The sequence below is a fragment of the Mustela putorius genome, unplaced genomic scaffold, assembly GCF_011764305.1.
Source record: "Mustela putorius furo isolate JIRA1106 unplaced genomic scaffold, ASM1176430v1.1 tig00003853_pilon_pilon_pilon, whole genome shotgun sequence".
Classification (NCBI taxonomy): domain Eukaryota; kingdom Metazoa; phylum Chordata; class Mammalia; order Carnivora; family Mustelidae; genus Mustela; species Mustela putorius.
This window is the reverse complement of record NW_025422005.1, coordinates 41,297,735-41,325,689: the sequence shown is the minus strand read 5'-3', so window position 1 is coordinate 41,325,689 and position 27,955 is coordinate 41,297,735. Positions and strand designations below refer to the sequence as shown.

At 39.7% G+C, this 27,955-nt stretch overlaps 2 protein-coding genes across 2 annotated transcripts in view; both read left to right on the top strand.

The window, feature by feature from the left end:
- The window catches only part of TXNDC12 (thioredoxin domain containing 12), a 32,558-nt gene extending 4,905 nt beyond the window's left edge, over positions 1-27,653 (top strand). Inside the window, exons 2-7 of the mRNA XM_004774471.3 lie at positions 14,769-14,829; positions 21,114-21,166; positions 21,973-22,046; positions 24,137-24,206; positions 24,942-25,025; positions 26,795-27,653. Coding sequence (XP_004774528.1) covers positions 14,769-14,829; positions 21,114-21,166; positions 21,973-22,046; positions 24,137-24,206; positions 24,942-25,025; positions 26,795-26,874 — 422 coding nt within the window. The 3' untranslated portion in view covers positions 26,875-27,653. The remainder of the gene's footprint in view (positions 1-14,768; positions 14,830-21,113; positions 21,167-21,972; positions 22,047-24,136; positions 24,207-24,941; positions 25,026-26,794) is intronic.
- KTI12 (KTI12 chromatin associated homolog) lies at positions 16,182-18,546 on the top strand. The gene has a single exon (XM_004774470.3). The coding sequence runs from the start codon at positions 16,935-16,937 to the stop codon at positions 17,997-17,999; it is 1,065 nt and encodes a 354-aa protein (XP_004774527.1). The 5' UTR covers positions 16,182-16,934; the 3' UTR covers positions 18,000-18,546.
- Positions 27,654-27,955: the final 302 nt, after the last annotated feature.

The following is a 27,955-nucleotide window of genomic DNA, read 5'->3' as shown; positions in this document are numbered from 1 at the left end:
AGAGGCTTTAACCCACTGAGCCTACCAGGCGCCCATGGTGTTTTCATTCTTTGTTGGTGAGGCCATATTCATTCATTTGTTCATTTAACCTTTGCTAAAGAGGCAGTATACTAGTGTGTGGTTAAAGTACAGACTCTAGAACTTTATCACCTAGGTTCTAATTCTAGTTCTGCCATTTATTGGCAGTGTAACCTTGGGCAAGCTGTTTAACTTCAGCTTCCATATCTGTAAAATGGGGATAATTAGAGTTTCTACCTCATAAATTTATTGTGAAGGTAAGATAATATATGTAAAAGCATAGAAAACAGTACCTGGCATATAATGAATGCTGTATGAATGTTAGTCATTACTAATATTGTTGTTGTTATCATTGTATTATTGTGATTATCACAAAGTAAACATTCAAAAAATGATAGTGGTGATTACCACTATTATAAAAAATTCCAAAGTACTTAAAAAATTATTATTATTTATATTTGATTAATTAAAATATAATGTATTCTTAGTTTCAGAGGTAGAGTTCAGTGATTTATCAGTCTTATATAATACCCACTGCTCATTACTTCACATGCCCTCCTTAATGTCCATCACCTAGTTACCCCACCCTCCTAACCCCTCTCCCAACCCGCAACCCTCAGTTTGTTTCCTATGATTATTTTATGATTTGTCTCCCTCTCGTCTTGTTTTTTTTCCTTTCTTCCCCTATGATCCTCTGTTTTGTTTCTTAAATTCCACATATGAGTGAGATCATATGATAATGTCTTTCTCTGATTGATTTATTTTGCTTAGCATAATACTCTCTAGTTCCATCCATGTCATTGCATATGGCAAGATTTCATTTTTTGATGGCTGAGTAGTATTCCATTGTGTGTGTACATAGATAGATAGATAGGTACACCATATCTTCTTTTAAAAAAATTTTTTTTTATTAACATATAATGTATTATTAGCCCCAGGGGTACAGGTCTGTGAATTGCCAGGTTTACACACTTCACAGCATTCACCATAGCACATACCCTCCCCAATGTCCAACACCTAGCCACCCTATCCCTACCCTCCCACCCCCCAGCAACCCTCAGTCTGTTTTGTGAGATTAAGAGTCTCTTATGGTTTGTCTCCCTCCCTATCCCATCTTGTTTCATTTTTTCCTTCCCTATCCCCCACCCTGCCTCTCAAATTCCTCATATCAGAGGGATAATTGTCTTTCTCTGCTTGACTACTTTCACTTAGTATATTATCCTATACTTCCATCCATATCTGCAAAAGTTAAGATTTTAGGTTTTTTGATGGCTGCAGAGTATTCCATTGTATATATATACCACATCTTCTTTATCCATTCATCTGTTGATGGACATCTAGGCTCTTTCCGTAGTTGGACATTGCTACTATAAACATTGGGCGCAGGTGCCCTTTTGGATCACTATATTTATATATTTGGGGTAAATACCCAATAGTGCAATTGCTTGGTTGTAGAGTAGCTCTATTTTTTACTTTTTGAGGAACCTCCATACTGTTTTCCAGAGTGGCTGCATCAGTTAGCATTCCCACCAACAGTGTAGGAGGGTTCCCCTTTCTCTGCATCCTCACCCAACATCTAGTTTCCTGAGTTGTTAATTTTAGCCATTCTGACTGGTGTGAGGTGGTATCTATCTCATTGTGGTTTTGATTTGTATTTCCCTGATGCCTAGTGATATATGGAGTATTTTTTCATGTTGGCCATTTGGATGTCTTCTTTGCAGAATATCTGTTCATGCCTTCTGCCCATTTCTTGATTAGATTATTTATTCTTTGGGTTTTTAGTTTGATAAATTCTTTATAGATTCTGGATACTAGCTCTTTATCTGATATGTCATTTGCAAATAACTGCTCCCATTCTGTCAGCTGTCTTTTGATTTTGTCAACTGTTTCCTTTGCTGTGTAAAAAGCTTTTTATCTTGATGAAGTCCCAGTAGTTCATTTTTGCCTTTGTTTCCCATTGCCTTTGGAGATGTGTCTAGCAAGAAGTAGCTGTGGCCAAGGTTGAAGAGGTTGCCGCCTGTGTTATACTCAAGGATTTTGATGGATTCCTGTATCACGTTTAGGTCTTTCATCCATTTTGAATCTATTTTTTTGTGTGTGGTATAAAAAAATGGTGCAGTTTCATTCTTCTGCATGTGGCTGTCCAGTGTTCCAACACCATTTGTTGAAGAGACTTCTTTTTCCATTGAATTTTCTTTCCTACTCTGTCGAAGATTAGTTGACCAGAGTTGACCATTTCTGGGTTCTCTATTCTGTTTCAATGGGTCTAGGTGTCTGTTTTTGTGCCAGTACCTTACTGTTTTGATACTTACAGCTCTGTAGTAGAGCTTGAAGTCCAGAATTGTGATGTCACCAGCTTTGGTTTTCTTTTTCAACCTTCCTTTGGCTATTTGGGGTCTTTTCTGGTTTCTACAAAGTTTAGGATTATTTGTTACAGCTATGGAAAAAGTTGATAGTATTTTGATAGGGATTGCATTGAATGTGTAGATTGCTGTAGGTAGCTTAGACATTTTAACAATATTTGTTCTTCCAATCTGTGAGCATGGAACATTTTAATATTTCTTTGTGTCTTCCTATCTTTCATGAGTATTGTCTAGTTTTCTGAGTACGGATCCTTTGCCTCTTTGGTTAGGTTTATTCCTAGGTATCTTGTGGGTTTTGGTGCAGTTGGTACAGATTGACTTCTTAATTTCTCTTTTTTCTGTCTCATTGCTAATATATAGAAATGCAGCTGATTTTTTTTTAAAAGATTTTATTTATTTATTTGACAGATCACAAGTAGGCAGAGAGGCAGGCAGCAAGAGGGGAAGGGAAGCAGGCTCCCCGCTGAGCAGAGAGCCTGATTCAGGGTTCGGTCCCAGGACCCTGGGATCATGACCTGAGCCAAAGGCAGAGCCTTTAACCCACTGAGCCACCCAGGTGCCCTGAAATGTAGCTGACTTTATATCCTGCCGCTTTGCCAAATTCCTGTATGATTTCTAGCAATTTTGGGGTGGAGTCTTTTTGGGGTTTTCCACAGAATATCATGTCATCTATAAAGAGTGAGAGTGTACTCTCACTGGGTGGCTTAGTGGGTGCCCTGGGTGGCTCAGTGGGTTAAAGCCTCTGCCTTCGGCTCAGGTCATGATCTCAGGGTCTTGGGATCGAGCCCCGCCATGGGGCTTTCTGCTCATCAGGAAGCCTGCTTCCTCCTCTCTCTCTGCCTGCCTCTCTGCCTACTTGTGATCTCTGTCTATCAAATAAATAAATAAAATCTTAAAAAAAAAAAAAAAGAGTGAGAGTTTGGCTTCTTTGCCAGTTCAGATGCCTTTTATTTCTTTTTGTTGTCTGATTGCTGAGGCTAGGACTTCTAGTACTATGTTGAACAACAGTGGTGAGAGTGGACATCCCTGTTGTGTTCCTGACCTTAGGGAAAAAGCTTTCAGTTTTTCCCCATTAAGAATGATATTCACTGTGGGCTTTTCATATGGCTTTTATGATATTTTATTCCTCTATCCTTATTCTGTGAAGAGTTTTAATCAAGAAAGCCTGCTATACTTTGTCATATGTATTTTCTGCATCTTTTGAGAGGATCATATGGTTCTTGTCCTCTATTTTATTTATGTAGTGTATCACATTGCTTGATTTTCAACATCACATGTTGAACCACCCTTGCAGCCCAGGAGTAAATCCCACTTGGTAATGGTGAATAATCCTTTTAACATATTGTTGGGTCCTGGGGTGCCTGTGTGGCTTAGTTGGTTAAGCATCTGCTTTTGGCTCAGGCCAGGACTAAGCCCCCGTTTTAGGCGCTCTGCTCAGTGGGGAGCCTGCTTCTTCCTCTGCTGCTCCCTTTCCTGTGTGCACACACTCTCTCTCTGTGTCAAATAAATAAATAAAACATTTAAAAAAAATGTACTGTTGGATCCTACTGGCTGATATCTTGGTGATAATTTTTGCATCATGTTCATCAGGGATCCGTAATTCTCCTTTTTGGTGGGGTCTCTGGTTTTAGGATCAGGGTAATTCTGGCCTCATAGAAAGAGTTTGGAAGTTTTCCTTCCATTTCTATTTTTTGAAACAGCTTCAGAAGAATAGGTATTGATTCTTTAAGTGTTTGGTAGAAATCCCCTGGAAAGCCATCTGGTCCTGGACTCTTGTTTGTTGGCAGATTTTTTATTACTGCTTCAATTTCCTTGCTGGTTATGGGTCTGTTCAGACTTGCTATTTGTTCCTGGTTCAGTTTTGGTAAGTGTAAATACCAAAGTACCAGATTGCCTAATTTGTTGGCATATAGTTGTTCATAATATGTTCTTATAATTGATTGTATTTCTTTGGTGTTGGTTGTGATCGCTCCTCTTTCATTCATGATTTTATTTATTTGGGTCTTTTTTCTTTTTGATTGCCTGGGATTTATTGACCTTATTAATTCTTTCAAAGAACCAGCTCTTAGTTTTTTTTTTTTTTTTTAATCTGTTCTGCTATTCTTTTGGTTTCTATTTCATTGATTTCTGCTTTAATCTTTATTATTTCTCTTCTGCTGGGTTTAGGTTTTATTTGCTGTTCTTTCTCCAGGTCCTTTAGGTGTAAAGTTAGCTTGTGTATTTGGGATTTTTCTAATTTTTTTGAGACAGTCTTGTATTGCAATGTACTTCCCTCTTAGCACTGCCTTTGCTGTATCCCAGAGGATACAGCAAATGTTTTTTCATTTTCATTCAAATGTTCATTCAAATTTTAAAAATTCTTCTTTAATTTCCTCATTCACCCATCTTTCTTTAGCAGGATCCTCTTTAACCGCCAAGTGTTTGAGTTCCTTCCAAATTTCCTCCTGTGATTGAGTTCAAGTTTCAGAGCATTGTGATCTGAAAATATGCAGAGAATAATCTCAGTCTTTTGTTATCAGTTGAGACTTGGTTTGTGACCCAGTATGTGATCTATTCTGGAGAATGTTCTATGTGCACTTGAGAAGAATGAGTATTCTGTTGTTTTAGGATGGAATGTTCTGAATATATCTGTGAAGTCCATCTGGTCCAGTGTGTCATTCAAAGCCCTTGTTTCCTGGTTGATCTTCTGGTTAGATGATTGTCCTTTGCTGTGATTGGGGTGTTGAAGTCCCCTACTATTAATGTATTATTATTAATGTGTTTCTTTACTTTGGTTATTAATTGGTTTTTATAATTGGCTGCTCCCACGTTGGGGGCATAACTATTCAAAATTGTTAGATCTTATTGTTGGATAGACCTTTTAAGTATGATATAGTGTCCCTCTACATCTCTTACTACAGTTTTTCGTTTAAAATCTAGTTTGTCTGACATGAGGATTGCTACCCCAGCTTTCTTTTGAGGTCCATTACCATGATAAATGGTTTCCACCCCCTCACTTTAAATCTGGAGGTGCCTTTGGGTCTAAAAATGAGTCTCTTGCATACAGCATATCAATGGGTCCTTCATTTTTATCCAATCTGATACCCTGTGTCTTTTGATTGGGGCATTTAGCCCATTTACATTCAGAGTAACTATTGAAAGATAGGAATTTAATGCCATTATATTACCTGTAAAGTAATACAAAGTATACCTGTTACTGTAGATTGTCTCTGTTCTTTTCTGGTCTGTGTTACTTTTGGACTCTCTCTTCACTTAAGGGATCCCTTTTAATATTTCTTGCAGGGCTGGTTTAGTGATCACAAATTCTTTTAGTTTCTGTTTGTCCTGGAAGCTTTTTATCTCTCCTTCTATTTTGAATGACATCATTACTGGATAAAGTATTTGTGGCTCATATTTTTCTCATTCAGCATCCTGAATATATCCTGCCGGTCCTTCCTGGTGTGCCCGGTCTCTGTGGTTTGGCCTACTGCTGGTCGAATGTTTCTAGGTTACGGACCTCTTGTCCCGAGCTGCTTTCAGGATTTTCCCGTTGTCTCTGAGATTTGCAATTATATGTTAGGGTGTTGACCTATTTTTTTTTTTTCTAATTTTTGAGGGGGGTTCTCTGTGCCTCCTGGACTTGTATGCCTGTTTCCTGCCACAGATTAGAGAAGTTCTCTGCTATAATTAGCTTCAGTATACCCCCCTTTCACTTTCCTATTCTAGGATCCCAATTATTCTAATTTTTTTAGCTTTATAAAATCACTTATCTCACAAATTCTCCCCTCAGGATCCAGTAATTGTTTATCTCTCTCTCAGCTTCTTTACTCTCCATCATTTGGTCTACTATATCACTAATTCTCTCTTCTGCCTCATATATCCTAGTAGTTAGAACTTCCACTTTTTATTGTATCTCATTAAAAGCCTTCTTGATTTTGACTTTTTGTGATTTTAGTTCTTTTATTTCTCAAGAAAGAGATTCTTTAGTGTCTTTTATGGTTTTATCAAGCCCAACTGGTATCTTTTTTTTTTTTAAGATTATTTATTTATTTGACAGAAAACAGAGATCACAAGTAGGCAGAGAGGCAGGCAGAGAGAGAGAGGAGGAAGCAGGCTCCCTGCTGAGCAGAGAGCCCGATGTGGGGCTCGATCCCAGGACCCTGGGACCATGACCTGAGCTGAAGGCAGAGACTTCAGCCCACTGAGCCACCCAGTCGCCCTGAGCCCAACTTTATAATCATCATTCTGAACTCTAGTTCTGACATCTTACTAATGTCCATACTGATTAGGTCCCTAGCAGTTAGTACTACCTCTTGTTCTCTTTTTTGAGGTAAGTTTTTCCATCTTGTCATCCTGTCCAGAGTAGAATAGATGAACAAGAAAACAAAATATTAAAATGGCAACAACAACCCTAGAGAAGTATACACCAAACAAATCAGAAAAGACACAAAATCAAAAAAAATAAAAAAATAAAAAGAGACTATAATCAGACAGATGAACAGAACAGAGCAATATACTGGATCCTGTGTGTATTTTGGTGTTTTTGTTAGAGAACTAGATCCCCAAATTGTAAAAGAAAAACTTATGTATGTATAAACATAAAATTAAATATAGTGGAAGAATAGAATGTAACTGTAAAAATGAAAATTAAAAGACACACACACAAAGAAAAAAGGAATAGAAATAGACAGATGAACAGAACAGAGCAATACACTATATCCTGAGTGTATTTTTGGTCTCTTTTTTGGAAGAAACTACATCCCAAAATTGTAAAGGAAGAAAAACTTATATAGATACAAAAATAAAATGAAATACAATGAAAGGATAGACTTTAAGTGCAAAAATGAAAATTAATAAAGATTTTTAAAAAGAGTTAATAAAATAAGCTATTGGTTGAAAAAGGAAAGAGAACCAAAAAATTAAGATTGAAAGACTAAATAATCGTGAAGGGAAAAAACCCGATATATATATATATATATATTACTATTTTCCTTTCATGCTGGAGTTTTGCAGTTCTGTGTGGTTGTTAAAGTTGGTTTTTAGCCAGATGTTCTTGCTAATCTTCTGTGGGAGGGGCTTGTTGCACTGACTTTCAGATGTCTTTTCCCCGGTGGAACTGCAGGTCCTTTCCAGGTGAATTGTTTCAAACTATACCTCTAGGCTTACTCTTAGGGATAATGCAGTAGGGCAGCTACGCACATGTTGGATCACTGGGAAAACATGTTAATTAGTAATCAGGAGATCTAAATTTTGGTTGTGGCTTACTATGTAGTTTTTGGGTAGCCTTTTCTTTTTTTTCTTTCTTTTTTTTTTTTAAAGATTTTATTTATTTATTTGACAGACAGAGATCACAAGCAGGCAGACAGGCAGGCAGAGAGAGGGAGAGAAGGAAGCAGGCTCCCTGCAGAGCAGAGAGCCCGATGCGGGACTTGATCCCAGGACCCTGAGATCATGACCTGAGCTGAAGGCAGCGGCTTAACCCACTGAGCCACCCAGGTGCCCCAGCTTTTTCTTTTTCCTAGGCCTTCCTAATATGAGAGGATTGCATTAATCTCTAGGTTTGTGCTTCCTAATAAAGTAGCACTAGCCACATATCACTCCTAAGTTTTAAATTAATTAAAATGATAAATTCATCTTTAAAGTTGTGTCAGCCAACTGACACTGTCAGCCAGCAGTCAGCCTGTGTCAGGTATTCAGTAGCTACTTGTGGCTAGTGGCTATCTTGAATAGGGTAGGTATAGAACATTTTCATCACTGTAGAAAGTTCTATTGAATGGTGCTTGAACAGGGTGTCTTTTAGTAAAACCTCCTATGACTTTTAGCTCTGTCAGCTAGCTTCTTAGTAGCTCAGATGTATGGAGAAATTTAATTTTACCTGATACTAATCTAGCTTCTCTGACTTTCTCTTGGGTGACATTTGCCCAATACATAGTTTCAATCAACTTACTTTGAACTTTTTCAAGTTCCTGTTTTAAATCTTTTTTTTTTTTTTTTTTAAGATTATTTATTTATTTATTTGACAGAGATCACAAGTAGATGGAGAGGCAGGCAGAGAGAGAGAGACAGAGGGAAGCAGAGCAGAGAGCCCGATGCAGGACTCGATCCCAAGACCCTGAGATCATGACCTGAGCCGAAGGCATCAGCTTAACCCACTGAGCCACCCAGGCGCCCTCAAGGGTAGTTTTTTGTTTTGTTTTGTTTTTTAACTAAATTCTGACAATTTCTTTTAACTTTAACTTAATAAGTTAAATAAATAAGTTTAGCCTACTTATTTTTATGTGATTATTAACAGAGCTGGTCTCTTTAAAAAAAGATTTTATTTATTTATTTAAGAGAGCACGAGGGCTTGGGGGAGGAGCAGAGGGAGAGGGACAAGCAGACTTTGTTCTGAGTGTGCCTTCTGACACAGGGCTCCATCTCACAACCCTGAGATCATGACCTGAACCAAAATCAAGAGTTGGACACTTAACCGATTGAGCCACCCAGGCACCCTGACAGAGCTGGTCTTATTTCTTTCATCCAGTTTGCACTGCATTTTTTACAAGCTTTGTGCCTTTTTTCTTCCCTTTTCTTTAGGGATTGAGTATTTTATTGTTCTTTTTTGTTTTATCTCCATTATTAGTTTGAAAGTTGGTTCTCTAGTTCTGTTCTTTTGGTAGTTACTTTTTTTTTTTAAGATTTTATTTATTTGACAGAGAGAGTGACATAGTGAGAGAGGAAACACAAGCAGGTGGAGTGGGAGAGGGAGAAGCAGGCTTCCTGTGGAGCAGGGAGCCTAACTCGGGGCTCAATCCCAGGACCCCAGGATCATGACCTGAGCTGAAGACAGCTGCTTAACAGCTGAGCCACCTAGGCCCCTTAGGTGGTTATTTTTGAAATTTTACTTGCATACTTACAAAATCTAACATTAATATCTTAACCCTCCAATGGTAAGAGGGTCTTAAAACATTTCAACTTAAGTTTTCCCCTCTTTACTTACAAGCAGGTATTCAGGGCTTTACTTTTGTCTTTTAACTCTACAAATTGACCATTAGCATTCTTTGTACAGATAATATTTAGATTTATCTACATGTTTGTCAGTGTATTTGCTCACTACTCCTTGTACCTAGGTTTTCTTCTGGAATCATTTTCTTCCTGAAATATGCCCTTTATTCATTCTTTTAGTTTCTCTGTTTATTCTCTCCAAGGGGATTATTTCATATTTCCCTTTGTCTTGGGAAGTTATTTCCCAGTACTTCCTCTACAATCTTTGCTCTCACCAGGTGACCATGCTTCCTACGTAACAGAAAACAGAAGCAGTTGGAGAGGACTTTCAAAAATTGTCATAACTACATCTACCCACCTTCTAGCACGACCCTGAGATCATGACCTGAGCCAAATTCAGGAGTCTGATGCTCAACTGACTGAGCCACTGAGGTGCTCCTGAAACTCTAGCATTTTTATACTAGCTTTCTTTGTCTACTCAGTACCTCTTGGCCTCTTCACATTTTCTCTCTTCTTATCTCTCTGTGCTGTAGTCTGGATAACTTTGATTTATCTCTCCACTTGTCTCTAATTTGCTCTTTCAACCTATCCATTGAATTTAGTTTTTAAAAAATTTTTTTTAAAGTTCATTTATTTAAAAAAAAGTTTAATATTTTAAATCTCTATACCCCACATGGGGCTCAAACTCAACCCCGAGATCAAGAATCACTCACTCTTCCACCTGAGTCAGCCAGGCACCCCTCCATTGAAATTTTTTTTAAGTTACAGAATTTATTTTTTGAACAGTGTAATGTCTATAAAAAAAATTGAGGTGAGAATAGAGTTACCTCACTTTCACTACTCCCAGTTTTCTCTATTATTAACATCTTACATTTGCATGGTACGTTTGTTAAAATTGATGATCCAGTATTGATACATTATTATTAACTAAAGTCCATGGTTTACATTAGGGTTCACCTTTGTGCTGTACATTCTATGGTATTTGACAAGTGTATAATGAGATATGTATGAATTTGCTAGGGGTGCCATAACAGATTCTACAGACTTCGTTAAACAACAGAAATTTATTTTCTCAAAATCTGGAGACTAGAAGTTCAAGATCAAGTGGTTGGAAGGATTGGTTTCTACTTGTAGATGGCTGTCTTTCTGTGTCTTCACTTGGTCTTCCCTTTATATGTGTCTATGTCCTAATCTCTTTGTAGGACAGCAGTTAAAATGGATTAACACCCACACTAATGACCTCATTTCAGTTTAATTACCTCTTGAAAAACCCTGTCTCCAAATATAATCCTGTTCTAAGGTATGTGGTTTAGGACTTCAACAGACCAATTTGGTGGGGTAGACACAATTTAGTCCATAATAACATATATCTGCCATTACAGAACATACAGAATAGTCTCACTGCTATAAAAATTCTGTGTTCCACCTACTCATCCCTCCCTCACTTGTGAACCCCTGGCAACCACTGATCTTTTTACAGTCTTCATATTTTTGCTTTTTTCAGAATGTCATGTAGTTGGAATCATATATAGCCTTTTCACGTTGACATTGTTCACTTAGCAATATGCATTTAAGTTTCCTCTGTGCCTTTTTGTGGCTGAATAGCTCATTTCTTTTTATTACTGAATGTCCATTGATTTTATATTTCAAGATTTTTCTTTTCTTTCTTTTAAAGATTTATTTATTTATTTATTTGACAGACAAGTAGGCAGAGAGGCAGGCAGAGATAGAGAGAGAGAGAGAGAGCAGACTTCCTGCCGAGCAGAGAGCCCGGTGTGGGGCTCAATCCCAGGATCCTGAGATCATGACCTGAGCCGAAGACAGAGGCTTTAACCCACTGAGCCACACAGGCGCCCCCCCACCTCCCTTTTTTGAGACAAAGAGAGAAAGGGAGGCAGGCAGGGGCAAAGGGAAAGGGAGAAGGAATCCCAGGCAGGCTGTATGCCCAGTGTGGAGCTCAGTCTTACGACCTAAGATCATAATCTGAGCTGAAATCAAGAGCCAGACACTTGACCAACTGAGCTACCGAGGAACCCCCCCCCCCATTTTTTTTTTTTTTAAAGTAGGCTCCAAGCCCAATGTGGGGCTTGAACTCATAACCCTGAGACCAAGGGTCAGATGCTCCACCAAATGAACCACCAGGCACTCCTATATTTTTAATTTCCGAAAGTTCTGTTTGGTGACTTACAGATTTGCCTGTTCATTCCGTGTTGCATTCCCATTTTTGTGATCCCTTGTGTTATTTCTTCAAATGTTCACACGTAGTTATTTTATATCCTATGGCTGATAATTCTAGTATGTGAGTCCTTAAAAGTCTAAATCTATTTGTTGCTTTTGCTGATTCTTAATTGTGGTGGCTTGTTTTCTTACATGCGTGGGGATCTAGGATTGTGAACTCGTAATTGTTTATCTGTGGCTATTCTGGAGGCCTAAACAGGGAAGTACTTTCCCCTAGAAAGACTTGGCATTTATTTATCTGGAAACCTGGAGGTGTTATCACTTTAGTCTTTTTTGAGTTGGTTTATTATCGAGTCTCAGATTTATCTCCTCCATTTTGCTCTATTGTAATGCTTTATCTTCAGATCAGTCTTCCCTTTTGCTTGTGGCTCACTATTCCTCATCTGGTTTTAGCTTATTTTGTGTTTATCCCTGTAAGCTTAGTGAGCACATTCTGGAATTCCATTTTGTCGGGATTTTATTGTTTTGTAGGTGACTATCCCTCCAGACTATCTAGTTGGGCATTCCACCAAAGTAGGATTCAGTTGCCTCAGTTTAAGTGTTGACAGGTAGAATGGTGGGGATTAGTCACATTAGGCACCTTCCAATTCTCCCAGTTTCACTCTCACTTAATCATTGACTCATCAGGTTTAGACTTTGGGCCCTAGGCAAATGACACATTTTCTCTTGGCTAGCAACTCTTGCTGTTGGGAATGAAAAGTGATGATGATTAGTTTGGACACTGCATCCCTTTGCTAATCTGGATGATCTGTTTATTCCTCTGTGGTAACAGTGATGGAAATTTGAATTTATTTCAGGGAAAGAAAAGCCCGAAAGATAGTATAAAAACTGAGATGTCATAAAATTGAAGTTTAAATCCCAGCATGGCCATTTACCAGCTCTGTGACCTGGTACATGTTATATAACTTCTCTGAGCCTTTGAAGTCTCAAGCTGTCAAGAATAACAAACAAAGCTGCTCTTTATTGATCATTTATAAAATGCTAAGCAGTGTACTGATATATATATAGTATTTCTTGTGTAATATTCAGTAACAATCTTATGAGATGTAGATATTATTATACCTATTTTACTGATGAGAAAACAGAAGTATAGGGAAATATAGAAAGTGTTATTCAAGCCAAATTTAAATGAGATAATGTGTATTTAACACAAGTACACATAAGGTGACCAATAAATGACAACATTATTATGATCACTTACATTTTCCAGATATAAAATTAAGTCATTTACCTGATATGGCCTAAATAAGATTCATTTACTCAATAAATATATTTTTTAAGATTTTATTTATTTATTTGACAGAGATCACAAGTAGGCAGAGAGGCAGGCAGAGAGAGGGAGGGAGGGGGAAGCAGGCTTTCTGCTGAGCAGAGAGCCTGATGTGGGGCTCGATCCCAGAACCTGAGATCATGACTTGAGCTGAAGGCTGAGGTTTAACCCACTGAGCCACCCAGGTGCCCCTCAATAAATATTTTTATGGAGCACTTACTATGGCCATGTGTAGTGCTCAATGCTGGGGAAGCTGGAAGGAATAAGATAGATATGGCTTCGGCCCTTAGGGAATTCCCTTTAGAGTGAGGGAGACAGGCACATAAACACAGTTTATGTGTTATATAAACATATACAAATGTTATGTGTTATATAAACACAGTTCAGCCTGGGAAGTGCTGTGATGAGGCAAAAAGGTGGTGTTTGGGAGTTAGAGTAAAATTTTTTAAAAAATATTTTATTTATTTGAGAGAGAATGAGCGCTTGGGCATGATCACAGGAGGAGGGGGAGGGGCAGAGGGAAAAGTAGACTCCCCACTGGGCAGAGAGCCTAATGCTGGGCTCAATCCCAGGACAGTGCGATCATGATCTGAGCTGAAGTCGGATGCTTAACTGAGCCACCCAGACACCCTGGGAGTCAGGGAAGATTTACCAGAAGTAAAGATGCCCTCCAGATTTGTACTTGAAGAATGAATTGGAAGTGAGGGTGGAAGATCAAGGAGGCAGCCAGTTTAAGGAAATGAAAGTAGTTTTGTATATAGGATTTTAAAGATTTTATTTATTTATTCGACAGAGAGAAATCACAAGTAGGCAGAGAGGCAGGCAGAGAGAGAGAGAGGAGGAAGCAGGCTCCCCGCCAAGCAGAGAGCCCGATGCGGGACTCGATCCCAGGACCCTGAGATCATGACCTGAGCCGAAGGCAGCGGCCTAACCACTGAGCCACCCAGGCGCCCTGTATATAGGATTTTAGACAAAGCATAGAAAGTGAGCCTTGGGAGATGGGCAGATTCTGAAAGCCTTTGTAAGTCATGCTACCAGAGTTTAACCTTTCCTTTTAGGTAATTGGAGAGCCTCTGAAACGTTTTTACTCAGCAGAGATGTGATTTTAAAAGATCACTCTGGCAGAAGTGAGGGGAATAGTAAGAGTAGCTTTAAATACATTATCTCATTTAATCTTCACACCAACACTAAGAGGTAGCTATTATTATCTTGACTTTAAAGATGAGGAAATTGGGACTTGGAGAATTTGCTACATTCACACATTTAATAGGAAGTGGAGTCACATACCCATGTATTTCTTTTCTTTTTTTTTTTTTTTTTTAAGATTTTATTTATTTATTTGACAGAGAGAAAGATCACAAGTAGGCAGAGAGGCAGGCAAAGAGAGAGGGGGAAGCAGGCTTCCCGGCGAGCAGACAGCCCAATGCGGGGCTCAATCCCGGGATCCTGAGATCATGACCTGAGCGAAGGCAGAGGCTTAACCCACTGAGTCACCCAGGCGCCCCCCCCATGTATTTCTGACCCTAAACCTATGTTGCTGTATTGTATCCAACTAGTAGTGATTTGTATGACCTACTTTATGTTTTCTTTATGGAAAATTCTCATTCATTCTTACAGTATTATTTACATACTCGGTGTTAGTTTACAAAGCATTTCACAGCCATTATTTAATCTCCTTAAAACTATGAATTACGTGGTGTCATCTCTATTTTATAGGTATGAAAGAAAACTGAGGCTTGAGGTATGGGACTGTTCATGGTCCCATATACCTAGAAAGTGGTGGAGCTGGGACTTGAACATGAAGCTCTTGACAAAGGAAAGATTTTTTATGCATATTTTATGAATAGGCCACGTTTCTTTTTTGGGTCTTTGTCCTTTGTTCACCAGTGTATGTTTATAAGGCTCTTTCCTTCCAGGTTTTGGAGATCACATTCATTGGAGGACACTAGAAGATGGGAAGAAGGAAGCAGCTGCCAGGTACAAGATATGGTTTAGGTTATTTTTCGGGGAAGGGGTGCCTGGCTGGCTCAGTTGGATAGAGCGTGTTTATGTTATTGGTAAGGCTTCTTACCCAGGTTGGGCCTAGAGATTACTTTTAAAAAAAATACATTCAGTAGGTTATAGATGCTAGCAAAACATTTTCCAGCCATCAACTTAACATTAATTACAGGTGAAGGTTATGCCAAAACAGCCAGAACTGAGTAGTTGCCTGATGATAACACTACTACTACTACTACTACTACTACTACTACTAAGTGCTTATTATGCACCAGACACTGAATTATGTGAATTAACTCATTTAATTCTCACAACAGCTCTTCTGTAGTGGGTACTGCTGTTACCTTCATTTTAGAGATGAGAAAACTAAAGCACAGAGCAGTTAGGTAACTTGCTTAAGATTACACAGCTAGTAAATGGTGGAGCCAAGATTCAAACCCAGGCACTCTGGATTCAGAGCCTGCACTCAGCCAGTAAACTATATTGCCTAATAGTCTCAAGTTGAATAGTCTTAACTTTCAATTATTTTTAGTCTATCCACTGATGCAAATAACTGATAAAGGAGGGAGAAAAGACAGAGCAAGGGAGGGAAAGCTAAAGCACTGATTTAAGTGCTTTACATGCATTAATTAATTAATTATATTTATTAAATAAATTATTTAATCCTTATAATCTATGAGGTTCAGCCTTTGAAATAAGAACTGTTTATGGGAGAGGAAATTCAGATACACAATGATTAAATAACTTGTCAATAGATTACACAGCTGGTAAGTGACAGAGCCAATATTTGAATGTTCTCTACTAGAGTATACTGGAGAGACACAGAGACCCACACACTTCTGCACCTACAAAATTACAGTTGACTTTTGGACAATGCTGGGGGAGTTAGGGGTGCTGACCACCCGCTTAGTCAAAATCTGCATATAACTTTCGAGGCCCCAAAAACTTAACTACCAGTAATCTGTTGACTGGAAGCCTTACTGATAACATAAACAGTCAATTAACACATAGTTTGTATGTTATATGTATTGCATACTGTATTCTTACAACAAAGTAAGGTAGAGAAAAGAAAATGTTAAGAATATTATAAAGAAGAGAAAATACATTTGTAGTACTGTGCTGTTAAAAAAAAAAGTCTGCATTACAAGTATATCTGTGCAATCCAAAACCATAATTTTTTGAGGGTCAACTGTATCTTGTTAGAACAGATCCTACACCTTCATGGCTCTGAGTCTCACACATTCTGTAGAATAGGGTTGCCAGATTTAACAAATAAAAATAAGGATGCCCAGTTAAATCTGAATTTCAGGTAAGCAAGAAGTAATTTTAAATATGTCCTATTCAATATCTGAAACATATTAAAAACATTTTTTTTGTTGCTTTTCTGAAGTTCAAATTTAACTATGCATCCTGTATTTTATTGGGCAGCCTTACCCAGGAGAAAAAATTGTTAGTTTTTCATGTACTAAATCCAACGACTATTCCTCGATAAAGTCTTAAGTAATTTTGAGGGGCAGTTTGTTTTCCTCTTCTCTACTTTTACATACCAATCTACTCTATCCATTATAGTATTATCTTACTCTGCTTATAGGTGCTTGATTTTTCCCATTCAGACCCTTAACCTCCTATAGGGGGAACTGCCTGATGTTCATTAAAGAATTCCCAATCATGGAGAAGTTAAATGATTGAAAAGGTTATTGAGTAAACAGTTACTGAGAGTCACTGGGTATAAGGTATGAAGTGGAACTAACATTTGTGAATGGTCCTTTTCCTTTTGCAAGCTGAATGTAGTGCTGATAGTGCTCATTAAGGCCCTATTAAAAATGGTTGGGCATTGTTTTTGGCCACAGGGAGAATCACATTCTTTTGATGCCTATCTGACATAAATAACTGCTGTCATTCTAGTTAACATCACCTTTCTGAGATAGCAAGTCCTAGAGTTAGTTGCGGTTCCCATAGCAACAATAGATCCTTTAAGCCTCGAGAGGGACAGGAAGTGCAGTTTGCCTTTCCGGCTTGCGTCCGTGACGTTTACGCCCCGGAAGTTGACGCTACGCCGTTGCATATGGCCGCGCCCTGTAAGGATGCCGCTGGTGGTGTTTTGCGGGCTGCCGTACAGTGGCAAAAGCCGGCGCGTGGAGGAGCTCCGTGGGGCTCTGACGGCCGAGGGCCGCGCGGTGTACGTGGTGGATGACGCGGCGGTGCTGGGCACGGAGGACGCGACCGTGTACGGCGATTCGGCCCGTGAGAAGGCGTTGCGCGGCGCTCTGCGAGCTGCGGTGGAGCGGCGCCTGAGTCGCCACGATGTGGTCATCCTCGACTCGCTTAACTACATCAAGGGATTCCGCTACGAGCTTTACTGCCTCGCGCGGGCGGCGCGCACCCCGCTCTGCTTGGTATATTGCGTGCGGCCCGGCGGTGTGAGCGGGGGACCTCGGGTGGCGGATGCGACAGACAACCAAGGCCAGAACGACAGTGTGAGTTGGAGGCCGCGCACTGAGGAGAGAGGGAGACCTCTGGCGGCTGGCAGCAGTGCCCTCAGGGAACCCCAAACAGTGGACTTTGTAGTTAGTGGAAGAACCCAGGTCAATGTACCTAAGGAACTGGAGCAGGAGAATACCAAGGCGCCAGATCTTCCAGCTCGTGGGACTCCAGACTTCGATAAAGATGCAAAGGGTGATTCAAGTGCCGTATATCCTCCTGAACTTATGGAGGCCCTATCACTGCGCTTTGAGGCTCCTGACTCTCGTAACCGCTGGGACCGGCCCCTCTTCACGTTGGTGGGCTTAGAGGAGCCGTTGCCCCTAGCAGAGATACGGGCTGCCTTGTTTGAGAACCAGGCTCCCCCACCCCATCAGTCTACACAGTCCCAGCCCCTTGCCTCTGGCAGCTTTCTGCACCAGTTGGATCAGATTACGAGCCAGGTGTTGGCGGGATTGATGGAAGCCCAGAAGAGCGCGGTTCCTGGAGACTTGCTTAAGCTTCCTGGAACCACTGAGCACCTGCAGTTTACCCGGGCTTTGACCATGGCAGAACTGAGTCGCCTCCGTCGCCAGTTTATTTCCTACACCAAAATGCATCCCAACAATGAGAACCTGCCTCAGCTGGCCAACATGTTTCTGCAGTATCTGAACCAGAGTCTGCACTAACCAAGCCTCCTGCTTTAACCTCCCCTGCTCTCTGTTTTGCTTGATGGAGTAATCTTACAGTCTGCAGAACATGTTGGTGTGTGGCACTAGAGCTGTTGTGACTGATTTACTTTCCTCTGTGCCAGGCCTTGAGTTTACAGCATAAGTTGAGACTAGAAAAAAAATGGAGAACTGGCTTGGAGATTCTTGGCAAGTTTCTCCAAGGGACAGAGTTCAGGTGGACACGGCTTGTTTAGATTGGGTTCTACTTGGGGTATCACACACTGATGATTTCCCCATCTGAATTGTGAGAGAGCAGACTGGTTGGATGAATTGTTTTAAAACAGTTTGAACAAGAACTGAAGATGGCCCTGTTCATCTGCACTCACTTTGTTCATACCACAAATAAGTTTTTGAGTACTGTGCCTACTTTTTGTTAGTCTATTCTGGGGTCAGGGGTCACAGATAAATCCACTGGTTTTTGTTCTTGGGAAGCTTTGGTTTTAGTGGAAGTGAAAGACTTAACTATTGGATTATTTTATCTAATAAAATCTTTTAGAAGAAGTAAGTCTGTTGGAATCTTTTTCACTTAATGTATCTTAATATTCTTCATGTAATTTACCTAATGTAATATTTAGATATGTGAGTATCACTGTTATGCCTTTGACCAAAATAGTACTTTGATAGTGCTTAGTGAGAGACTAGATATTTTGGTCTAACTTAGAATAATTACGACAACTTCTATAACTGTTGAGCTTCATTCTGGTTTTTAAGGCAAATTTCATTTTAAGCTGTTTTTCATTCTTTTATTGATTTCTTTAAACAAATGGTGGATATCTGCCTTGTCAGCATTTGTGATTTTCAGAGATGAATTAGATAGGCTTTGCCCTTGAGAAATTAATAGTTTAGTGAAAAAATCCCTTTATGGGATGAAAAGGGTTGGCAATTGCAAGATGATGACAGAATGCTTTGGAACCCCAGAGGAGGAAAGGACTAGTTAGCTGTTGAGAGAAGGTAGTTTTGCGAAGGCTTCATAGAGGGGTTGATATTTGAACTGTCACTCTAGAACATGGGTCAAAAAGGGTCAAATATCAAATATTTTAGGCTTTGTAGGAGATAAGGTCTCTGTTGCAGCTTATTAATTATAGTGCCTTGTATCACAAAAATAGCCATATACAGTAAGTATACAACTGAGTATGAGTGCGTTTTAATAAAACTGCACTGAAGGGTGAATTATATTGAATTTTAACATCACAAGGTACTATTTCTTAGATCTGTTTTTCAAACATTTAAAAATGAAACTCCCAAGTCTGTTGCAGGGAGACCGGTAAGAGAGTTCAATGTAGTAAATGCAGTGATCATATACACTGTATGATGGTGTGGTGATACAGGGGTTGGATGAGGGAGAAAGCCAGTGGCTGCTTACATAGGACTCTCGTACAACTTGGGGTTTTAGCCTTGAGAGCTTAAGAGCTTCATCTGGCCAAGACTGGTTCAATAATCCACCACTGGCCAAGGTGGATTATGTTGTTCATCATCTTAAAAAAGAAAAATTTTTTTCTTCCTGATTATAAAAATTACATTTAATTATTAAAAAAATTGGAAAATGCAGAAAAAAATATAGTAAAACCATAATCCCATCTTCTAGGGATAACTGCTATTATGTTTTGGTACGTTTCTTTGATTTCCTTTTAGGAATGAAAGAAAAGTTTTTTGTATGTTACAGCTCTACAGAAGCAGGCAGTGGGCTGGATCAGGTCTACAGACTGGTTGGCTAAAATCTGCTCTAGAAAGATAAATAGAAATTTTCTTGGGAGAGGAGGGAGCAAGGCATTCTTAAATGCTCTGTAAATTCATGGAGTCATTAAAAGGATGGGCTGCATTGTTGGTGATGCGTTTCTTGCTCATCAGGCAATCTTAGCCACTATTTGTTAATACTAGATATTTTGAATATATTATAATTACATGTGATATATTAGATGGAATATGATATATTAGAATTCCTGGGTGAAATGGAGGTTTGGATTAGGCAACCTCTAAGGCCTTTAACAACCTCTGTTCTCTGATTCAAAGTTAGTTGATTATTGTTTGCGGATTGCCATCTTAAATTGAAGTAAACTTTTTAATGGTCAGAAAGTACACTGGTTTTGGAGCCAGAATTAATAAATTTAGCTAGTAAGTGGCAGAACCTAGATTTTATGTGGTCAGATATTTAATTTCTTAGAACTCTTAGTCTGTGTTTTCTCCCTTCTTTTATAAGAACAATAATATACCTCAAGATTGTTGTGAGGATTTTTTTTTTTTAAGATTTTACATATTTATTTGAAAGAGCGAGAACACGAATAGGGAAGGGTCAGAGGAAGAGGGAGAAACAGACTCCCTGCTGAACATGAGGAAGGAGTCCATCCCAGGACCTGAGATCATGACCTGAGCTGAAGGTGGATGCTTAACTGACTGAGCCACCTAGACACCCCTATATTTGTTCTTTAAATTTATTTTATTTTATTATTTTTAAGATTTTATTTATTTATTTGACAGAGATCACAAGTAGGCAGAGAGGCAGGCAGAGAGAAAGAGAGGAGGAAGCAGGCTTCCCACTGAACAAATGCAGGGCTTGATCCCAGGACCCTGGGATCATGACCTGAGCTGAAGGCAGAGGCTTTAACCCACTGAGCCACCCAGGCGCCCCTTTAAATTTCTTTTAAAGTAAGCTGTATGCCCTACGTGGGTCTTGAACTCAGGACTCCAAAATCAGAAGTCACATGTTTTTATTGTCTGAGCCAGCCAAGCACCCCTGTTCTAGTTTTTAATTTGACATAGCAATGAAAAGTTTTATTAACTTTTTCAATGGTTATATAACATAACATTTAGAAGTACTGTAATTTGATGTTTCCTTCTCTTTTTGTCTTTTCTCCCTAGCTTTAAAACCCAAATTTGCAGAATTTACAGGAATGTCAAAACTTACTAATAATTGTACTACAGTAATCTATAATATTTAGGTTGCCTAAAAGTTTTCTTAATCTAAGTCCTACTACGTTGTACATTAACCTTTGTCTTTATCAGGTGGTCATTTTATTAGGATAGACTTAAATAAGTGGAATTACTAGATTGTAATTTCTTTGTTTTCTTTTTAAGTGGGTTGCCTCTGATGGTGATTATCCACAAATCCTGGTGTGGAGCTTGCAAAGGTAAGTGCAAATAATTCAACCTCTAATGGGTTCTTAAATATTAACACTTAAAAAATAATAGCACAGACTTTGCCCCTGCATTGCTGATAGCTGTAAGGAATACCAAAGAAATATGTGACATAGATTTCTTGTCCCCAAGAAGTTTGCAGTTATCTATGCAAGGGATTGGAGGGAAAACAATGAGATATGGTTAGGGAGAGTATAGGATTAAGTGCTACAGTAGTCATATGGACAGTAAATGTAGGAGACTGAAATGTATAGAGACATGAGACGTGTTTAGGGAAGCTTCCTGAAAAAGGTGGAAACCAGAGTTATTTGTGACATGTGTTTTTCTGCTGGGCCAACTTGCTGCTTCCCAGTCAGCTTTTTTCTTTTGTTTGGTATGCTATACTCTACAGAATCCTAACTGGAAAAGGAGTATGGAATTAGTGCAAATAGTGTAATTATATATCTATATCTATATCTACATCTATATGTTGTGATGTTACTTTATTGTCTATTACTTCAATAGGAGTTACTGAAATGTGGCTATAAAAAGCAAATAGAAATAATTGTTTTCATTTGTGTGCTATTATCCATATTTTATAAGTGGGATAAAAGCTTGAGAGAAATGAAGTCAGTCACTCTGGTGGGACATACCTGTGTGGGTAAGTGACAGAAGCATGACCAGAATTTAGGTGTCCTGATTTCTGGTTTTTAGGAGTTTAAAAAAAAAAAAAAAAGTTTCATTTATCTGAATCAACTTAGCAAATTAGGGTTTGGATTTGATGTTTTCGTGTATTCTAAGATATTTTTTCCCCTCTTAGCTTTGAAGCCCAAATTTGCTGAATCTACAGAAATTTCAGAACTTTCCCATAATTTTGTTATGGTGAATCTTGAGGTAAGACTTTGAGAGTTTCTCCTTTTGGCTATGATTTTAAGTCTTTGTTGTTTTAAACCACTGAGCCATCCAGGCGCCCCTTGTAAGTCTTTGTTGTTTTAAAATGATCATCATTAATGGTATAAAATAATATTCAGCAGAGCTGTCTTCCTGTATACAGTGTTTTCCTCTTGATCTCTAATACTAAGGCTTGTGTGTCAGCTGTAGAAAGCTGTCCAGCCTCCACTTGTCAGAGGAAGAAGAGGAGAAATGGGATAAGATGACTACATTTTAAGGTCCCCTCAATCTTCATCTAGGGTTATGACATGTTTTACATCATTGCATGGCTGTACTAGAGGTACATGCAAGACACAGATCCCTTTGTGGTGCAGTTGAGCCCCTTCTCTGTGCTGAGCTTGTATGCACAATCTTCTGGTTTCTTCATTAGATAGCCTTTATGTACTTGGCATAGATTATAGGTCTGTTACTATCAAGTCAGATACCAAATTTTAGAAGGGATTTTTTTCAGCCGCTGGGACTCTATCTCTGAAAGCATCAGAGCATCTTGGGGACTGAAGGAATTAGGTGACTTAGCCAAGTTCAGAGAGCCTTAATAAATGATAAGAATAGGTGCTGTGACCTAACTGCTGAGTTTTAGGCTGTACTCTGCAAGTGAGGGATGCTTGGATGCTCTATGATGAAACGTCTAGCCCTAAGTTTCTGTGAAGATAGCATTACTTAAACATAGGACTGGAAATCTTTTGAGGACACTAATGGAGAATGTTGAGGCAGCTAAAGGATTGTAAAGGATTGCTGTATGACTAGTGGATAGTCTGAATGCTGACACACCTCACTCAAGGCAAAATTATATTTGTTTGAAGAAATCCCATTTGACTCCTGAAATGGGATCCATACCAAAAATAACAACAATCAGCAATACTTTTGATTTCTTATGCATATGAGCTTTTTATCACTTTCCAAGTTAGAACCATCACTCAAAGGAAACAAAAGGCTTAACGGAACATTCTCCAAATTCAGACTTTTCTTCAAAAGAAAGCTATACCATGTGGTTATATCTCCTGGGAGGACTATAACTCCATAATTACAGCCAAAATATCGGTCTCATTAATTCATTGATTCAAGAAATACTGTGTACAAGTCACTGATGTGGGTATTGGGAATCAGTGATGGAAAAACAGATAAAATTCCCCACCCTTACTGAAATTACATACGGGAAAATGAATTATAGGGAGGCAGACAAATCAGTTAAACAAAATATGTCAGGTGATGTTAAATGCTATGGCTAAAAATGAAGGATGGAGGGAATAATTTGCAATTTTAAATAGATGGTTAGGAAAAAAGGTGACATTTGAGCAAAGATTTGGATCAAAAAAGAGAGTAAGCCATGTGGATAATGAAGGAAGGAAGTCCTGGCAGAGGGTAAGAACAAGTGCAAAGGCCTGAGTGAGGTGCATGCCTGGCTTGTTTAAGGACAGCAGCAGCAAGCAGGTCAGCATCATGGAAAAAGACTGAACAAAGGCTAGGACATAAAGTCAGAGAAGTGGCCAGGTGGCAGATTATGTATAGGCCTCTTAGGCCACTTGGGACTTGGGGTTTTACCCTGAGTGAGAGGGGGAGCCCCTGAAAGGTTTTTTGTTTTTGTTTTTGTTTTAAGATTTATTTACGGGACACCTGGGTGGCTCAGTTGGTTGGACGACTTCCTTCAGCTCAGGTCATGATCCTGGAGTCCCGGGATTGAGTCCCACATCGGGCTCCAAGCTCCACGGGGAGTCTGCTTCTCTCTCTGACCTCCTCGCTCATGCTCTCTCATTGTCTCTCTCTCAAATAAATAAATAAATAAATCTTTAAGATTTATTTACTTATTTGAGAGAGAGTCAGAGCCAGAGAGAGACAGCGGGGTGAAGGGGCAAAGGAAGATAGAGTCTTAAGCAGATTCTGCACTGAGCATGGCGCCTGACTTGGGGCTCAGTTTTATAATCCTGAGATCGCAACCTGAGCTGAAACCAAGACGGCACCACCCAGGCACCCCACCTCTGAAAGGTTTTGAAGAGGAAAAGGACATGATCTGACTTAAGGTTCATACTTAATAGGATGAAGAGGAGCCCAAGGATGAAGATTTCAGCCCTGATGGGGGTTATATTCCACGAATCCTTTTCCTGGGTAAGGTGAAAGATCTTAATCTGGGGATCTGTGATGTGGAGGGAGAGATAAAGGAATCAAGGCATCCTCTCTATTTAGCAAAACTATACGAGGATGGTTAAAAACAAAACAAACAAAAGCTAGTTTCAAGAGAACGGGGGAGTTCCCAATGCCAGAACTTCAAGTCTGAAAGGAAACTTTTTCCATTAGCTAACTGTTTTTGTGAACAGTGACAGAGTACTGGTCATCCATTATTCATTTGCGTATTAGCCATATGTCAAGCACCGGTAGGCACTACAGGGACAGAGATAAGCCACAGTTCCTACTCTGTACTACAGTTGCACTCTGATCTCAGAGTACAACTGAGACAGCGGAATACTATAACCAAACAGATGTCTTTCCACAAACAATTTACAAAAGATGTTAAAATTTAGTGGCCATCTAATCTTTGCTCAGCATTCTGCTTGATTCTATAGGGGAGACAAATAGAAATGTAGAATCCCACCATCATCAAGAAGAAAGGGAGCATGCCAGGAAGAGAGAACAGCATAAGCCAAGGCATGGGGGACATGAGTTCAGGGAGCTGCAAGGAATTCACTGTGATTACAGCAGAAAACACAAGGGGTAGAGTGGTGAGAGAGTGAGCTGCAAAGATGGGCAGGTCTCATTTTCTAGAGGGCCTGATGTACTATATAGCATTTGAAATACCTCTTTGTTGTAATTATTGCAGTCCTTGTCCCATTTTGTCTATAATAGATCCCAGTGGCAAGGTCCATCCTGAAATCATCAATGAGAATGGAAACCCCAGCTACAAGTATTTCTACATCAGTGCCGAGCAAGGTATGGTTATGTTGAGAGAGAGAAGACGGAGAATTGCTGCTGAATTTAAGTAAAATGGAGCACATGCAAGGTCTATGGGAGGAGACTCAATGCTATGTGTTAGCTGAGCATCTCCAGCATGACTAGCTTTTGGCTAGAACCTGTGTAGAATATAGGAGAAAGATGAGACTGAGCCCGTTCCCTAGCTGCTTACAATGCAGTTTGGAGCTAACAGAACAGAATTCAGAGGAGGGAGAATGCCATTAAGTGATTAGTCTAAAAGGTTTCATAAATAGGTAAGCTTTAACTGGACATAGAAGGATAAGAATTTGTCTCTATGGACATATGTGAGGACATTTCAAGCTATGGAAGCAAGGGTGGGGGTGTAGCCCAAGATGGAGAGTACGCAGGCTTGCCGGAGGACACAGTGACTGGACTGAATCCTGAAGAATGAGACCTAGCCAGCAGAAGAATGCAAAAAGCATATTCCAGGCAGAAAGAATAGCATCAGCACAAACAGGTGAAGGAAGGTTGAAATCATGTCAGGCCTTCTTGTTCTCTAATCCTTGAGCACAATCATTCTGGAGGCAGGAGGTTGGAATTCATGTTAAGTACTTTACTTGTTTTCCTTCCAGAGTTTCTCCTGTCTTCTATAAGGGGGTTTTTTCCTAAGTCGCCATGTGTCCCACATTGCCATGGTGTCAGGTTGTTGCTCACTTTACGTTCTGAGTCCTTGGAACTCCTGTTTCTCAGAATAGGGAGAGGAAGGAGATCTGGCGAGGAGATAAACTCGCCAGATCTCCTTCCTATGGGTAAAGAGAATGTAATCTTCCTTACCCAAATGCAGATCACTGGAGGCTGGCTAGCTAGATTTTAGGTCCCAAGCTCTTGACCCTGGAGATTCACCTTCTCTTTAGAATTTCATCCAACTTGCCACTCCATCATCAACTTTTAATATGTGAGTCCAAATGTGGACATAAGACCCTTGCTGAATCCCCCATGACTCAGCTGATGTGGAACTGGAACACCAAGCCTGCCTTTACTAAAGGCTTCAGCACAGCAAAAGGGAAATAACGAACTACACTACTTGTCTCTTATGAGGTCATAGGCTGGCTTTCTGTGATTTACAGACTCTGGCTCAACCCAGCTCCTGGCCTGTCGCTGTGTGGAGAGCCTATACCAAAGCAGCTGCCCTCCTTGAAGCTGTGTTGATAAGAAAAATGTCCTGAGATAGTTTGGCTCTTTTTTTTTGGCCTGAGAACTTGGCTCCTTCTCAGTGTAGTTGGTGCTAGAAATGACTGCCTCCTTCATTGAGGCAGAGAGAGTAGCCCCCTCTGAGTACCCGCACATACTCACCTGTAACTTCCACAGGAAGTGAAATAAATGCAGCATCCATCCAAAGAATATCATGGGATGGGCGGAGGGTGTTTTCTCTTCCCTTAACGATGACAAGTGAACATCTGTAGTCTGTGACAGGGATTCAGCCCTAATCCTGGAGGATAAGCCATAGTAACTGGTAGTATTTTTGTAGTATTACATAATTTATAAAGCTCTTTTATTATCCATTCATTTAGTTTTTTATAACAATCCTGTGTGAAGTAAGTAGCGTTCCCTCATTTTACAGATGGAGAAACAAATTCAAAGAGATAATTGACTTTCCAGGACTCAAATCCAGAATTAGATCCTGTGCTCCTGTAGTATTCGTCCTATAATAAAAATCTGTTAGTTGCCAAATGTCAGATATTAAAAAACCTGCTTCATACTCTCTCCCCCCAATCTTTATTTCACAGTTGTTCAGGGGATGAAGGAAGCTCAGGAGAGGCTGACGGGAGATGCCTTCAGAGAGAAACATCTTGAAGATGAGTTATAACACGAATATATCCTTTCTTTCATCAGAGTTAGTGCTCTGGAAGGAAAGCAGCAGGGGAGGGAATATTGAGGAATCGCTCAGAACAATTAAACCAACCAGGAAACCTTGCTCCTGCCTACATGGGGAGGAGCGCTCTCACTGTGGAAGACTTCTGCTGGCAGGAGCTGGTCTCCACGCTTGTGGATCCAGCAGAGTGTGGCAGACTTCCTTCTCCCGCCTCCTCCTAGGTGTCCGTCACTGAACGTAAAGAATGACAGCTTTTGACACAGAACTTGAGCCATTTGGAGTTGTACTCCTCACAGTTCAGTATTTGAATTTTTTTCCGTTTCCTCCCGCTTTATTCACCTTGGTGGTGAAAGGAGACCAGTAGCATCTTTTCTACGGTATTAAAATTACAGAAATAGTTCATCATTTAAAAAAAAAAAAACCTAAAGGTAAAACAGTAATTCTACCCCCACTGAGGAGACCAGCCTATTTCTTCTCCTTTTCTCCTGGGAATAATCTTGGGCTTCTTCCTGAATCCTGGTAACTTCCATCCTCTTCTCCTGCTTGGGCTTCCCTGTTTGCACGCATGTGTATGCAGGAATGGCTGTGTGTTTGGACTTAGCCCCAGCTGGAAGCATGCTTTCCCCTGGTACTGTTGCAGAAACAGAAACCTTCAAGCCCTAGGTGGAGCCATTTTTGTCAAGTCGTCAACTGTATTTTTGTACTGAGGTTAACAAAAAAATTTAAAAAATACGAATTGTTCCATTCAACTTTAATAAAACTTTGAAAGGAAATGAGTTGTGATGGCCTTTTTGTTATTGGAGAATGGAGGGAGGGATGGAGATCACTTCAGGAAGAAAACTAACCATGAGGGCCTGATCTAGGATTCCTCCCACTCCTGCTCCTCCTACATTTAAATGGGCATCAGAGCTCTTCTGCTCTTTAAATAGCTGAATTCCTTCACTGTTACTGTTACTGTTTTCCTGCAGGGCAGGCTTTTTCTATTTCCTGGACTATCTATTATGACAGCCTCTTAACTTGCCTTCTTATGCCCAGTACTCTCTCCTCCTACAGTCCGTCCTCCTTGCTTCCCACC